Genomic DNA, 16724 nt, shown 5'->3' on the forward strand with positions numbered 1-16724 from the left:
GTTCGTTTCCCTTAGATTTTCAAATTTTGTGGCACAGATGCCTTTGAAGTAGGATCTTATGATTCTTTGTATTTCTTCAGTGTCTTTTGTTATGTCTCCCTTTTCATTTCTGATTTTGTTGATTTGGAGAGTGTCCCTTTTAGTTAGTTTGGCTAACGGTTTGTCTATCTTGTTGATTTTTCTCAAAGAACCAGCTCCTGGTTTTGCTGATTCTTTGAATTGTTCTCTTTGTTTCTTACTTATTGATTTCAGCCCTGAGTTTGATTATTTCCAGAAGTCTACTCCTCTTGGGCTTTTCTGCTTCTTTTTTTCCTAGGGCTTCCAGATGTGTCTTAAGTTGCTTATGTGGGATGTTTTCAATTTCTTTATGAAGGCACTTAGTGCTATGAATTTTCCTCTTAGCACTGCTTTCAATGTATCCCACAAATTTGGGTATGTTGCTCCTTGATTTTCATTTAATTTCAGCAAGTCCTTAATTTCTTTTTTTATTTCTTCCCTGACTGAGGTGTTGTTAAGTAGAGAGTTGTTTACTTTCAATATGTGTATAGGCTTTTTGTTAGTTCTGTTGTTGTTGAAGTCCAGCCTTAGACCATGGTGATCTGATAGGATTCAAGGTATTATTTCAGTCTTTTTGTATCTGTTGAGGCTTTCTTTGTGACCTACTAGTGATCAATTTTGGAGAAGGTTCCATGGGAAACTGAGAAGAAGGTATAATCCTTTGTGTTTGGGTTAAAAGTTCTGTAGATATCTGTTATATCCATTTGCTTCATGAAATTGGTAAATATTGTTATTTCTCAGCTTAGTTTCTGTTTCAATGACCTATCATTCATTTAAAGTGGGGTGTTGAAGTCTCCTACTGTTAATGTGTATAGGTGGATGTGTGGTTTAAGCTTTGTTAATAGTTCTTTTACAAATGCGGATGCATTTGTATTTGGAGCATAGATGTTCAGAATTGCGATGTCATCTTGGTTGACTTTACGTTTGACGAGTATGAAGTGTCCTTCCTCATCCCATTTGATTAATTTTGGTTGAAAGCCTATTTTATTAGATATTAAAATGTCTACACCAGCTTGTTTCTCGTGAACATTATTTGCTTGGAATATTTTTTCCAGCCTTTACCCTGAGGTAATGTCTATCCTTGTGGCTGAGATGTGTTTCTATTTTTAAACAAGCATTTATTTATTTATTATTTAAATGATGGTCTGCCTGTATTTGGCATCTGCATGCCAGAAGAGGGCACCAGATCTCATTATAGATGGTTGTGAGCCACGATGTGGTTACTGGGAATTGAACTCAGGACCTTTGGAAGAACAGATGGTGCTCTTAACCTCTGAGCCATCTCTCCAGCCCTGAGATGTGCCTCCTGAATACAGAAGAATGTTGGACCTTGTTTATGCATCCATTCAGCTAGTCTGTGTCTTTTTATTGGAGAATTGAGACCATTGATGTTGAGAGATATTAATGACTACTGACTGTTAAGTCCCGTAATTTTGATGTTGTTAACAGTAGAGTTTGTGTGGTTGTGTTTTTGCGATGGTGTAATTTTCTATTTCCTGTGTAGTTTTGGTTGTAGCTTGTCCTTTTGTGGTGGAGTTTTCCTTCTAGTAACTTCTGTAAAGCCTGATTTGTGGAGAGGTAATGTTTGCATTTGTTTTTGTCATGGAATATTTTGATTTCTCCGTTAATGGTTATTGATAGTTTTGCTGGGTATAGTAGTCTGGTTTGGCATCTGTGGTCTCTTAGGGTTTGCTAGACCTCTGTCCATGCCCTTCTGGCTTTTATGGTCTCTGCAGAGATGTTGGGTATAATTCTGATAGTTTGCCATTATATGCTACTTGGTCGTTTTCCCATGCTGCTTTTTATATTTTTTCTTTGTTCTGTATATTTTGTGTTTTGATTATTATGTGGTGGAAAGTTTTTATTTTCTGGTCTATTCTATTTGGTGTTCTGTAGGCCTCTTGTATGTTTATAGGCGTCTCCTTCTTTAAACTGGGGAAATTTTCTTCTATGATTTTCATGGTGTCCTTGATTTATTGGATGCTTTGTGTCAGGAATTTCTCATATTTAGCATTTTCTTTGATGGTTGCTTTAAGTTCTACAATTGTATCTTCTACTCCCAGGATTTGTTCCTCCATTTCTTGGATTCTGTTAGAGAAGGTTGCCTATGTGTTGCTTGCTTTCCTCTCTAAGTTCTCTCATTCCCATTCTTCTGTCTGTGTCTTTATCATTGTATCCATTTTTATCTTCAGATCTTGAATTGTTTTATTTATTTCCTTCGTCTGATTGTATTTTCCTGAATTTTTTGCAGTGCCTCTCTATAGGCCTCTTTTATGTCTTCCACCTGTTTGGCTGCATCTTCCTGCATTTGATTACTGATTTTATTCATTTTCATCTCCCTTACTAAGAGTTTGAGGTCATTTTCTTATATTTTAATTGTGTTTGAGTTCTCAGGGTTGCTTTCTTTGCTATAGCTGGGATCTGTAGATGCCAAATTGTTTTGCTTTTTGTTGTTTATGTTTTTACGCTGGCCCTTAATCATCTTTCCATCTCTGATATTGGGAGGTAGCTTCTGGTGTCGGGTGGAGGGAGTTTGAGGACAGATCCACCCGTTTCCCCAAGATTTCCCTAGATCAGGAGACTGATACTTCACTGTGGGCATGATTTCAGTCCCATTTACCAAATTCCTGCTGCTGAGCAAGTCCACAGCTCCCAGCTTGCAGGCAGGCTCCGGACCAGACTCTGCAGACTGGTCTTCCTTCCGTGTGCCACTGGATGGCAGGAGGTCAGACCCTCCCGTGGACCCATGGTCCACACTGCGTAGTTGTGTCTCACCCAGTGATCTCCAGCTCCTGCAGTGGTCCATGGCTCCTGGTAGCTTCTGCTGTCTCTTACCCTGCAAATCAGGCACTGAGCATCCTAGTCGCCACCATCTATGAATCCAAAAGTCCTCTTCATCAGTTCTTAAGAGTTCTTTCTTATGGATTATAGAGCTTGTGGGCAGAATGTCTCCTACTGCTTGGAAGTTTTCTTTCTTACGTTCGGTTGTTTCTTGGTTATTAGTTCTGAGTAGAATTTGTAAATTTTTGTTTCATTTAAGTTTAAGAGATCACATATATTGAAGTCTGATCATTTATTTCTAACTCCAATTCTTATCTGATGTTCAGTTTCCAGACATACACGTGTATATAACTACTTCCCCCCTCCCAGTTCTTCTAGGCTGTTCATCCTGCAGATGGCTGCACATTGCATGTTCCTGAGTGCCGTTCAGGTCCCTAGAAGGCAGTTGTGTACATACAGATAGGTGCCTCTGCCCTGCTAGGCTTCTAGTGTTTGAGTTTATCAGCATTTTTGGTTTTTAGTATCTTTAAATCTGAGGAAGGAATGTTCAGTCATCTTGCTTCAAAAATTCCCTTTGATTATCCTGGCTCATTGTTTTAGATGAGTTTTATGATGCTATTTTCAAATTTCATGTAGAATATCATTGACTCGATGGGTAGGATTTCTTGATTTCCTAAGCTTGGGGATCTTTGTTTCTCTCTGTGTCACTTTCTATATCTTTGTCTCTGTCTGTCTCTCTATACATACACATGTGTGCGTACACACAAAGAGAGAAAGAGACGGAGATTGTAAACAATGTGGGGGCCTTTAAGGTAGTTTTTGCTTGTATTATTTATGCATAACTATGTATGAATTACAAAATAATATATATTGTGATATCTGTTTATATGTAATATACTATGAAATATAAGGTACTTTTTGTGAAGAATTTTTCAGTGTTTTCTTGGCTTTGAAGCCTATCACAGGGAACAGATCCCAGCCTGCAAAGAGGGCTCTGTAGGTATTAGTGGAGGCATGTTTATTCCCCAAGTGCAGGATTTCCTGATAAAGTAAATTTATGAAGACTATGGCTTAGCACAAAAGCTAAAATATTAATATAGATGTTCATACTACCTGCCAAAAGGAAAAATATGATTTAGGAATGAACTGAAGATGATTTTTTCAGGCACATATTAAATATAGGCCAGTATATCTAGGATTTTTCCTGAATGACAAAGGGAAGATAAGAAGCCTGACTGTCTTTCTGTTTTTCTTTCTGTATATCTGTAATCAAATATAATTTATGTTTTATATGCTATTATTTGTAGTGTTCATATTTCATTTCTGCTAGACTGTGTGCTTGGTATCTAGTAAACCCCTTCTTCATATGATAATGATAGTTGTAGGCTTTATTTTTCAGTATTTAGGATAAAACACTGTGATTCAGGCCTGTCAGACAAGCATTCTAGAAGTGAGCTAATTATCCTTACCATCACCTCAAGCACTTCACATTATTTAACAGAGCTGCAGGTATATGACATATAATAAGCCCTTAAAGGTAGTTATGGAAATTTATAATTAAGTTTATGTAACTTTTCCTTGCTTGTATTTATGAGATGTTTGATAAATCAGATTATTGTCAACTCAAGCTAACAGAATTTTTAACATGGTTGCTCTAACTTGTATTTCCTCTAGTGCTTGGGTACTTCAGAAAAGTTCACGTGGGTACTGTGGTTCCTCATTTTCAAAAGATTATTTTTACGTTAGAACAAAATCAGAATAACTTGGCATCAACATATACTACTGAACTTTGTGGCATCAGTCCAGATGTTCTTTTGTTTTTTTGTTTTGTTTTATTTTTCTCGTTTTAAGTCACTGTAAACTAAAGTTAATGAAATATAATATTAAAAATCTGAATCCAGTTGAGAAAGTAGCATGTTCATAGAGGGCCCTTAGTAGAATTAAGTCATGTAACCATCTGCTTGTTAAATGACAAAAATTAAATACAATTATATGTGGTGTGAAATTGGAGCCACCTGCTGGCTCATAAAATAGTAATATTTTCTAGCTTTAAAATAACCTGTATTTTATGAAAATAAAAAAGATCTACAATAATTCAATTTTCACCAAGCAGAAGCACCTTAAGACTATTTAAGGTCATTGTACTTTTAACCCTGTGGGGTTTTCAGTGTGTTTCTAGATTGAATTTATGTATTACTACCAGAAAACTGATTTTGCAAACCACCAGTTAGAAACTCAAGCCCTTCTAATGCTAAGCTCCAGTGGCCTTTCCTTCTATGTTTGGTGGTATTGAGTGTTATGAGGGCTTTACCTTTTTAACAAAAAAAATAAATAAAAGAAAATCAGTGAAAAGTGTTCAATGTTCTAGTGATTCTGACTCTGTCCAGTTAGTTTTGTGTAGTATGGTGTCTCCCTGTCTAATGTAGACATGTATGCACTGGTGGATAGCTGACATAAGTACCATCTTATTCTTTGCTTCCTCCTATCCTTCTCTCTTAGGCTAACTTTGTTACTAGAGGACTTGAGAAACAAATTCAGTGTGTGTGTGTGTGTGTGTGTGTGTGTGTGTGTGTGTAGGCATTCTTGGAAAAGTTCATAACTATATACAATGTAGTCTGATCACATTCATGCCCTAGTATCCACTTCTGAATCTTAATCCCCCAAACATCCCCCTCCCAAGTTCATATCCTCTTTTTGGTTTTTAATCTTTTTAATTTTTAAGATTTTTTAATTAAAATATAATAGCATCACTTTCCCCTTCTCTTTCCTTCCTCCAACCCCTTCCATGTACCCCTCCCACTCTCAAACTGATAAGCTCTTTTTCTTAGACCATTATTGTTATATGTGTGTGTGTAGCATGCATGCAAATATATAAAGCAATGTGCTAAGTTCATGTTGTTGTTGTTAGTGTGTTATGATTTTAGAACTGACCATTTTGTATTAGATAGCCAGTTAGGGATCTCAGTCCTGGAAGGAGGGTATTTCTCCCTCTCAGTAGTTGTTAGTTCTCTGTTGCTTACAGATTAATATTTTGATATTTTCCTTCTTTCCACACGTCTATTGTTATCATCATTGTCCAGGTCTTCTTTAATCAGAATTTCTACGGCATACAGTCTCATGGCAGATTCCCTGATTCTGTGGATCTTAGAACTTTTTTAATCCCTTCTCCTACTACGTTGTGTGAGCCTTCCCTAGCTACAAGTGATATGTTGTAGATGCATCCACTGGGGCTGGACTCCCCATGATCTGTTGATCTCTACATTGTGTCCAGGCGTGGTTTTCTGTAATGGTCTCCGTTTTTAGTAAAGAGAAGTTTCTTTACTGAGGAATGAGACCTACAATTACCTGTGGGTATAAGGATAAATTTCAGAATATAGTTAAGAATTATGCTGATCCCTTAAAGTGGAGATAGTAGATTCTCTTAGGACATCCATGACTTCACTACCCCTGGGTAGTTGGAAAGGTTTCTAGAATCAGGCATAATTTCCCTAATGTTGAGTGGGCCAACAGTACAACTAGAGCTGCTGGTTGCCAGCAAGATACAAATGCCACCATTGTACCTTTATGAATATTTGCCTTGTTGGGCAGTGTTGCTGTTCATAGTAATCGCAGCTGGAAACGTATTGATTACTTCTCTCTCTTTGCAGCTTGAGTAAGACTTTCTAATACTTTGGAAGCTAGACTGCAGGAAGGAGGCTTTCATGTTAGGTACAGCTCAAATCATCCAAGTCTGTGTCCTAAGTCGGTGAATCACAGGGAAGTCATTTTTAGCTGTTACTGCACTTGGCCTGCATTTCATTTCACAGGTCTCCCTCTGAAGTTGAAGATTCCTTGAAGGGATGGTGGACCTGTTTCTACTTCCAGTGACCTCATCGTTAGTATTTTATACTCATGAAATTTCCAAGGTGTGATCGCTGTTAAGCACCTTAGGCAGGATTTCTAGAAATTCTTGGTTTCATTCTCTCTGACTTTTCAGTGTTAGTAGTCTCTCTCCTCATCTTGATCTGGAATTTTCTGTGGTTTCATCTCAAGTGATGAGGTACAGTCAGATCCAAGCCCTTCTTATTTTGGTCAGGTAGCTTTCTTTTTTAAATAATTTTTTGAAATCATAAAAGAATTATATCATTTCCCCTTTTTTTCTCTGCCAACCCCTCGCCTGCCTTACTCTTATACACATATGTCTGTCTGTCTGTCTGTCTGTCTGTCTGTGTGTCTCTCTCTCTCTCTTTCTCTCTCTCTCTTTCTCTCTCTCTCTCTCTCTCTCTCTCTCTCTCTCTCTCAACTTCATGTTCTCTTTTTAAAAAATAGTTCTTACACTTATTATATATATGAATATGTGTACATATATATTCCTAAATGAATAAATATTGCCTGTCCAGTTATATCAAGTGTTACTTATATGTATATGATTTCAGAGCTGGCCATCTGGTATTGGATAACTATTTGGGGATCTCTCCCCTGGGGAAGACTATTTTGGCTCCTCTCAGTATTCCTCAGTTTTTGTCTGAGGTTGAGGTCCCTTGAGGCAGCCATGTTTATGAGATTTGATGGGTGTAGCTTTGCTGACATTTCTAGGAGACACACGTCACAGCAAGCTTCCTATTCCTCACCCTCTTACAAGATTTTTCCTCCTCTTGTGCAGTGATTACTGAACAGAAGCTGTGCAGGAGTTGTGTTGTATATGAATCAGTTGGTACTAAGCACAGTGGGACCTATTGTTCTCTGCATTTTGATCAGTTGTGGGCTCTTTAATGGCCTCCATCTGTTGCTAAGCTAAGTTTCTTTAATGTGAGGTAAAAATAAGACTTAGCTGTCTATATAAGGATAAATGTTTAGAATGGAGTTAGGAATTATTCTCCATTATTGAAGTGGTTTATCTTCAAGATGCATGACTCCAATTGCCCTGAGTAATTACTGTGTATCCAACTTGCAGAGATACTTTTTATTTTTATTTTTATTTAAGTATCATTCTCAGTGAGCTGATTCAAGAAATGTCACAAGACATCCTGCATAAGTAAAAAGGTGTCTTTCTTCATGGGAATAACCATAATGTCTCTATCCAGACCATTGTTGAATATTACTGTGTAGCTGGCAAAGACTCATCAGGTCAATTCTGGTCTCTTTTCACCTGTAAAACATTTCAGTGGTTCCAGATTCTGCTCTGCCAAACTGACATTTTCTCTATGGATGTCTGCTGATTGTGTGACAATAACTTGGAAGGTGAATTTATCTATGAATCATCTATTGCTGTTTGTATTTTCCTATTCCAGCTTATTTCCTTTTGTGTGGTGTTCTCTTGTCAGATTTTTAAAAAGAAAGATAAATCTCAGTTGATGAATGTGGTATGTTTAGCAAGAAGACATTGCACCAGCCTATTGCCAATACATATTTCTAATAAAATCTATAAATTATTGTACATTTAACATATTTAGTATGTAATATATTCCTATGCTGCAAAATCATCAGGGAAATATTTATTAGACACTTACTAGGTAGTAGGCATGTGCCAGAATGAGAAGCAGTACAGAGAGAAACAGTTCCTCCCCTCAGGGAGCTCTCCACATAGTTGCAGTTGGTGACATCCTTATCTGTCACTTTATCAATATCCCTAAATGACTTGCATATGTCTTTCTCTTTAAGACATTTAGCTTTAGATTAGTCAATTCTCCATGCCCTTGCTTGGTGATTATACAAAATTTCAATGTTCTTTTAGGGTCAGGAAATTATGTCTCTGATCTTGTAAAGATGACATATATATCTTTTAGAGCGTCATATATTTCTGAATGGTGAGAATTAATTTTTTCACTGGTCACTCCACTGTGTGGAAGTCATAAATGAATGAGGCACAGGTTGGGCTTGACACATTTAAAGAGACCTTGAGGTAAAAGAAGAAGCCTTAAATCTACTGAGGATGGTTCTTGGAATAATTTAGGAGTCCGGGTGGGTGTTTTGTATCCTTGAGAACTCTTTGAATGGCAGCTCTATATGCTAGATGATGTTTAACCTGTCCTTACAAAGATGCTTGGCAGAGTCCAGGAATCGTTCCCTTCCTGAACTAAGGAGTGCGGAGTCCCATGCTGGTTTGATTTTACACACCTTTTCCTCTATTTGACATTGGCAACCAAAATATCTTTTCAAAAACACAGCTCCCTTATTTCTCTGAGGGATAGGGAGGATAACGTGCAGTGTCCTGGTTTTGTCCTTTTGAATAGGCTCCGGTGTCTTGCAGATGGTGAGATGATAAAAAGAAGGCAAAGAAGTTATAACTTCATTACATCTCAAAGATAGTTCAAGGCTCATGTGTGTACAGGGGGGCGTTCTTTCTGCTGCTGCTCCCATGAGGAAGCAGGACCATAAAGGAATCTTATAAGACAGTGAACCAGATTTTACCTAATGTATAAAATGTAATCACTGCTTCAATATTAGTGTTAGTTTTTCCATTCATGTAACTGAAGTGATAAAGTCTGCTTAAAGAAATTAGAGGATTTTTTTAAAATGCTTTCATTTTAAACCAGGTGATTTCATTGTGAGTGTATTTTATACTAGTATAAAATCCTTATGTTAATCTTGAATGTTATCACATCCCTATATCTGAAGGGCTGATTACATGGTAAAATGTGTACTTTCCTTAGGGAAAATGATTGACAGAATCATCTCATAATTGTAACTTTATTCCTGATGTGTCCCTTTATGTGAAAGAAAAAAGATACAAAGATAATGATGCTGATTTAATGAGGGGGTAGTACTGGCCTCCTAGGATTTTTCTAATGATAGGCTGTCTCTACTTTTAGAGCATGTCCTTTTGATCATACACTGAAATCTTTACTGTCTTAACTTGCTGTCTTCAACACACAGGGCTGTGATCTTATTTCAACTCCTGACCAAGACCACACAGACTTTACCAAGTGTCTTAAAGTGCTCCAAAGAAAGCTAGAAGAAAAAGAGCTCCAGGTAAGAATGTGTGCCTACCAAAACGGGGGTGGGGGGGGGGTGGTCTGGCAGTCACAAGATATAAATGATCTTATATAGTTAATTACTGCTGTGTTGTTATTTTTGAATTTCTGGGGTTTTTTTTTTTTTTTTGCATATCATATAAATCTGTACTGAGCTGCAGCGTCATCAATGAGGGTGCATGGATAAAGGATCACAGGATGACTTAGAAGAACGTGGTATGCACAGTGAAATGAACCATGTGTAAAGTAATCAAAACAAGGTTTGAGGTTTTTGTTTTGGTTTGGTTTGGTTTGGTTTTGGTTTTGGTTCTTGCCAGCATAAAGTGATCAATGAGTCATTTTCATATACTGTTGCCAGTTAGAGCTATGCATGGTTTTGAAATATTTCTGTTTAACTGTTATGTGTTGTGTATGAGAAACGATATGGCCCTGATTTGGTCTGTCCTCAGTTTACTTGATATCTCGTCACATTATTATGTGGCTTTGTCTTCACAAGGCTTCCTTGATAGCTCACCCACCACCAGCATCTTTTACCCTTTGAAGCAAATAAGGATTTCTTTGCACCATCAGCTGACCTCACTCTCAGAATCTCTCTGTTACACCACTCACGGCTAGCAAAAGATGAGAGTCTCTTGCCTACTTTCAAGATTGAGGAGTGGGCTTGGTCTACTAGATCATTTATTTGAAGTGCATGATGAATATCCATCTGTCAGGATGGTACGGTTTTAGGAGAAGCAACTCTAATAAGGACTTCTTCCCTAGTAGTGAGGTCCCTCAGCGATTTACTCCAACAGATGTGTTTCGAGTTGAGGAATAAATCCTTTGCTCGGCTTGAAGAAAAGCCTTGTTAACCGTCATAATTGGCAAGTAGTTTAATGTACAGATGCAACAAAAATAATTCAGTGAACATTTATCATCTCTGGTGTGGGTTTGCTGAACTATACCAAATATTTCATGCTATTTCTACCAGTATATTGCTGTTATTTAATATTTGTTTAGTAAAAAAAAAAGTAGTCAATTGAGAATTGACTGCTTTAACCACACATATTTGATACTTTCTATAATACAGTTATTGTGTCTCAAAAGAAACAGTTATATCTCAACTCAACAAGATTCCCACATACAGAAAATTCCCAGACTAGGCTAGAGGAAATTATCTGGAAAAAAAGAGAAAACATCGATATAAGCAAATAATAACAATTATTAGTATTAAATATAAAGTCCAGCCAGTCTTTTGAATGAGGCATATGATAGAGGACAAATAGCATGTCCACGTAGCAATGACCTTGTCTTCTAGTTCTGCTGGTCCTAGGTCTGCTGCTGCTGGGTAGGATGGAGCCTTGGCTCGGGGTTTAAAGGAAAGAGCCTAAACTCTTTGTCCTGTGTGTTGAAGGGGTTGTAGCTGGGAGGTGGCATGCGTGAGCATTTGTGCAGAGGAAAATGCGGTCATGCCTGTCCCAGCGGTCATGGCCTTTGGCATGCTCCACACCAGTATCTTGAGTCCTATACTTCATGGGTCTTTCTTGTAGCTCCTGGAGTCCACCATCTTCCTTCCTCTGTCTTTACTATCCATTGCAGGAAGCTGAAGTCAGGTGCAGGTACTAAAGACTTAATGGAAGTGCTTTGCATAAAGAGACACTGTGAGTATTTGGTCAGTTTGATGTTTTATGAACATAAGCAAGAGCACAGTTAATGCTCTATGAAAAAGCTTTTCATAGAGGTTGTGATGAGCTAATAGGGAGTAGGCAGCAAAGGAGGGAAGCAAGTTTTAAAATCCCAGCACCATGCAGCAAGGACAGATAGCTTGGGCAAGGTAGGAAAACACTGTGTCCATTCTTCAGGATTCCAAGTAGAACCTAGAATTAAATTAACATAAAGTGGATCAATAGGAGAAAAGCATACTCATTTATTTACTACAGATTTTGCATAGTGTGAGCGTCATTATTGAGATATGAAATACCAGTGTAGCATTTAGAAACAGTTATTTAAATAATGGACTGTTCAAAGAATATTTTTATTAAAAATAGTTTTTTCATATAATATATTCTGAGGTTTCCCCTCCCTCTGCCCCTCTTAGTTCCTCCACACCTCCCCTTCCATCCAGATCCACACCCCTCTGTCTGTCATTAAAAAACATACAAGTATCTCCTGAGTAATGGTAAAGTACAATAAGGTAAAACAAAACAAGCAAAACAGAATAAGACAAAACAACCAGGCAAGAAAGGAGCCAAAGAAAAAGCACAAGAAACACTTATAGATGAAGAGACACACATGTTCACACACACAGGAATCCCTTAAAAACACAAAACTGGAAGCCATAGTATATATGCAACAGACCTGTAAGGTTTAAAAAAAAAATACCCTGACTTAGCATTATGAGATAAAGATGCTGTTGAGTTTGTTTTGTGTTGGCTGTCAACTGTTGGCCACTGAGAGTAGCTTGTTTCCCAAGTGATACAACCCTGGATAAAACAGATTTTTCACTTGCAAGCACCTGCCAATTGGACATAGCTTCTAGTTAGGGATGGAGGCATGTGTCCCTTTTCCTTTCATCTCTAGGAAAGCATTGATGCAGCTGCTGTGCCTTCTGCCTCTGTCTCTGTGAGGTCATATGTGTTTTGATGCTGTTGATTTAGAGGGCCTTGTTTTCCTGTGTCCTCCATCTCCTTTGGCTCTTAATCTTTTTTTTGCATATTCTCTCTCTCTCTCTCTCTCTCTCTCTCTCTCTCTCTCTCTCTCTCTCTCTCTCTCTCTCTCTCCATAATATTTTGCTTTGAATCTCTTTATTTGTTGCTAACTACTGCAGGAGGATGCTTCTCTGATGATGGCTGAGCAAAGCATGGTTCTGCTTTCTTGGCCATGGAATATTAGTTGTGGAAAAGCAACTAAATTATGCACATAGACATATTTTATTACTATTTCAACCAGCATCACTCAGGGCTATCTTGGTCTTCTCTTTGAGGATAAGCTGTTCGCTCTTGCACACAGGGACTACATGTCTGCTATTAAGAGAAATTGTGAAGATCAGAGACATCTTTTTGTACCAATATTTGCATGCGTTTATAATTTAAGTAATCAGCATGCTAGAGTGGTGTGTATATGTTGGGATGGCTTCTTATGAGCTTCCTCAGTTTCTGAGAGCCAATGTCAGAGAGGTTGAAAGCTTATGATGAAGGAGGCACTTATTATAGTATTTTTTAACTTTCTTTTTTTATTTTTTATTTTATTACACATGTATAAGACAAACTACATACAGCAGGGAGAACCATGTGACAATCATGAGAATAATGAGTCTGTACATGTTACATTCATAGTGACTTGGCCATCTGTATTCGTCTCGTTTGAAGTGTTTTTCCTGTCTTATTGGGTCTAGATCCCCGAATGAGATTCAATATTTATCCTTTCTCAACTCTAATAGCTTAACTTCTTTATCTTGATCTAAAACTATCTTGTCCCCTAACCAAGTGAAACAGCAGTGTGAGTTAGCAGCTTCCAAAATATATAAACTGACTTAAGACAGTTTACTGCCTGACCAGTCACCCAAAACACTTTATAACATTGGAGCCTCATCTTCAGCTTTCTGGCCTAATATCTCTGCCAGACTTGTTCACAGGGCAGGAACTATTGAGGACTTGCTTACCCTGACTTGGAAGAATGCGGCCATCAACTCTGCCTGCATCTAAGTAGCCTATTTTTAGGCTTCACAGGGCAGGAACTATTGAGGACTTGCTTACCCTGACTTGGAAGAATGCGGCCATCAACTCTGCCTGCATCTAAGTAGCCTATTTTTAGGCTGATTCTGTTTGTGGCTATTATAGTATTTTAAATAGTATAGTTAGAGAGTATGGGGAGATAGCTCAGCCAGCTCACAAGCATCAGGACCTAGGTTAGATCCCCAATACCATGTAAATGCAAGGTATGTTGGCATGCATCTATAGTCCCAGCATCGAGGAGGCAGACAGGAGAATGCAGGCCAGACAGCCTAGCTGAGTAGTGAGCTCCAGGGTCAGGAAAGGGTCCTTGTTAGAGAAAATAAGGTAGATTATGATTGAGGAAAACACCTAGCTTCAACTGTACAAACACACACACCCAAACACATGCACAAAGCATGGTTGTGTAAGCAGGAGACTATGTTGCTCATGATAAAAATTTCTTGCGGTAGCTGCCATTCAGGCTGTAGAGCACTCTCATTGTCTGCACTTTCAGCTACTTGTGGCCAAGGGCAATCTGAAAATACTAAAGTCAGAACTGCACAAATGAGTAGTTGGTGGCTTTTTACACGTTGGACCTTTGTGGGTACTTGGGTGAAACAATATTTAGTCATTCTCCTTTGGAATTGTGAATTATCCCTCTGTCCAGGGTTTGTATGTTGTATTTGCTACTTTCTCCTCAGTCATTTATTTTTGAGTATTAGATTAATGCACACAGGATCACAGTTCTGTTTGAGTGGTGCTATCAGTCATCAAACGCCTGGCCTCAATCATTCATTTCCCTTCATCTCTTCACATAGGCATATTATTTCACACGGCATAAGCAGAAAAGGGGTTGGTTCTGTACAATAATGTATTTTGAGGCAGAAACCACATTCATGTAACCTTCCCTCCAGCATATTGCTGTGGTTGTCCTGTTTCATTGTCGGTACTATTATATTACCATGTATTAAATTTGAGGAAATACAGTTTCTATGAGTTTCTGTTGGATTTTTTTAAACCTGGAAGTATAGCATTTTTTATATTTGATGAAATAGCAAGAGGTAAACATTAGAAAGGAAAATAATACAATATTCCCCCTGTCCATTTTTCTATCCCAGCATGAGATCATGACAGCTTTTAAAAATTTCTTTCATATATATATATATATATATATATATATATATATATATATATATATATTATAACAAATAACCCTTTATGCTACTTTTCTAATAAAACACAATTTTTCTATTTGATTTTCTTCTTATTAATTTATAAAGATAAATTTGTTACCAAATCATAACAAAAGGTACAAGGTCCTACTACAAAATAAAATTTTAATTCTAGTGTAGATAAGTGAGGTGGCCAGTACATTTGAACGTTGGGTTGTACCATGTGACATTGAACTGTGCAGAGGTTGGATTCAGTTCTGATCTTCGCTGAAGTTTACAATCTAGAGTATGAGATGAATTGAAGAAATATCCCACAAATTATCTTTGTTTTGAACCCATCTGCCCTCAGGTCCCATTCTTGCACAGAAGGGTTCTCTGATGCCTCTGACTCTAATGCTTGCTCTCCTGGTGCAGTGTCCGTTATCTGTAATGGAGCCATGAATAATTCATTATCAGAATGACATCTTGTATGAATGATCTTTAAACAATGCTTACTTTCTGCTGCTCAAGTGATTAAACACTTAAGCACTAAACCATGCTATTCAGTAGGAAAACATTTAAAGTTGTGACTCTGAGCACCACAAAAGGTGATGTGCACGTTTGTAGGATGATGCAGGAACGCGTCTAGAGTATAAGACCCTAAGAATGACAGGATAAGCCTCCTTAAGGTATTTACTGCTATTGCAGGACAGTAGATTTGATTACTTCAATTGTTGGTATATTTTTATATCTACACACACATAAATTTCTTCTGCTTTGCTGAGGTAGGACATTACTCTGTGGCCTAGGCTGACCTGTAACTCACTGAGTATTACAGGCTAGTCTCTAATCCAGGCCAATTGCCTTAAGTTAGCCCCTGACTACTGAATTCTATGTGTGAACCTCTCTACCGAACATTTTCTTCTCACCCTCTTCCTCTTCCTTCTCTCTCTCTTCTTGTCCTACTTCCTCTCTCTTTCCACCTGTTCTCTCTTCCTTCCTCCTCTTTTCTCCCTCCTCCTTCTCTTTTTGTTTTTGTTTTTTTGTTTTGTTTTGTTTTGTTTTTTGGCGTTTTTTTGAGACAAGTTTTTACTCTGTAGTCCAAATTTGCCAGAAAACAATTGCTGATATTTTAACTATAGAGTTTGTATTAACAATAATGAAACCAAGTGCGAACATATTATCCTGTCTTTGCCACATTACTCTAAGTTATTTATAATAAAATAATGCAGGATATGAACAGTATTGAGAATGTCTTTGTTCTGTTCAGTTATATATAAATATTAATTACTACAAATAACTATTTTGTAAAAATATACTTATATATTATTAGAATAAAGTTTTATTCTTTCAGTACCCTGAGTAAATACTGAGTTGATACTAAATAAATATATGTATATATACATATATGAATATGTATATATATTTGGTAAGATAGTTTTTTTGTTATGGGTGGGGGTTTTTTGGTTGTGGTTTTGTTGTTGTAGTTGTTTGTTTTTGTTTTGTTTGTTTTTGGTTTTGGTTTTGGTTTGTTGTTGTTGTTTGTTTGTTTTGTTTTGTTTTTTGTTTGTTTGTTTGTTTGTTTTTTGGTTTTTTAAGACAGGGTCTCTCTGTTTTAGCCTTGGCTGTCCTGGACTCGCTTTGTAGATCAGGCTGGCCTCAAACCTGCCTCTGCCTCCCAAGTGCTGAGATTAAAGGCGTGTACCACCACTCCCAGTATGATAATTTTTATGTACTTATTTATGTCTGGCTTGGAATTCTGCTTCCCATGAAACCTGTGTTAAAAAAAGAAGTTCTTCTTTCAGACTTTTCCATACATATAGGAACACTGCCATTAGCACATCAGCAAGTGCTGGGCATCTTTGACTAGTTATAGCCATTAGTTACCCACACTGGGTTTAGGTATATGTTATATTTTATGATGGTTTTGTTTTGTATGTGGAAATCATATACTTTAAATGTCTTGTTTGAAAAACCATGTCATTTGAAAATCAGATTTAACCATTGAGATGTAACAAGAATAAATTAATAATAAAAAAATTAAAAAAAAAAAGAAAGACAATCAAGTTTAAGACGTACTCATTAGGATG

The 16724-nt window shown here is 37.3% G+C and overlaps 1 protein-coding gene across 2 annotated transcripts in view; it reads left to right on the forward strand.

The window, feature by feature from the left end:
• The window catches only part of Tpk1 (thiamin pyrophosphokinase 1), a 316448-nt gene that overhangs the window by 153130 nt on the left and 146594 nt on the right, over window positions 1–16724 (forward strand). For both annotated transcript variants that reach the window (XM_051152465.1, XM_051152466.1), the window contains one exon: window positions 9694–9789. In XM_051152465.1, the coding sequence (XP_051008422.1) occupies window positions 9694–9789 (96 nt within the window). The remainder of the gene's footprint in view (window positions 1–9693; window positions 9790–16724) is intronic.

This window comes from Acomys russatus, chromosome 10 (assembly GCF_903995435.1).
Source record: "Acomys russatus chromosome 10, mAcoRus1.1, whole genome shotgun sequence".
Lineage (NCBI taxonomy): Eukaryota > Metazoa > Chordata > Mammalia > Rodentia > Muridae > Acomys > Acomys russatus.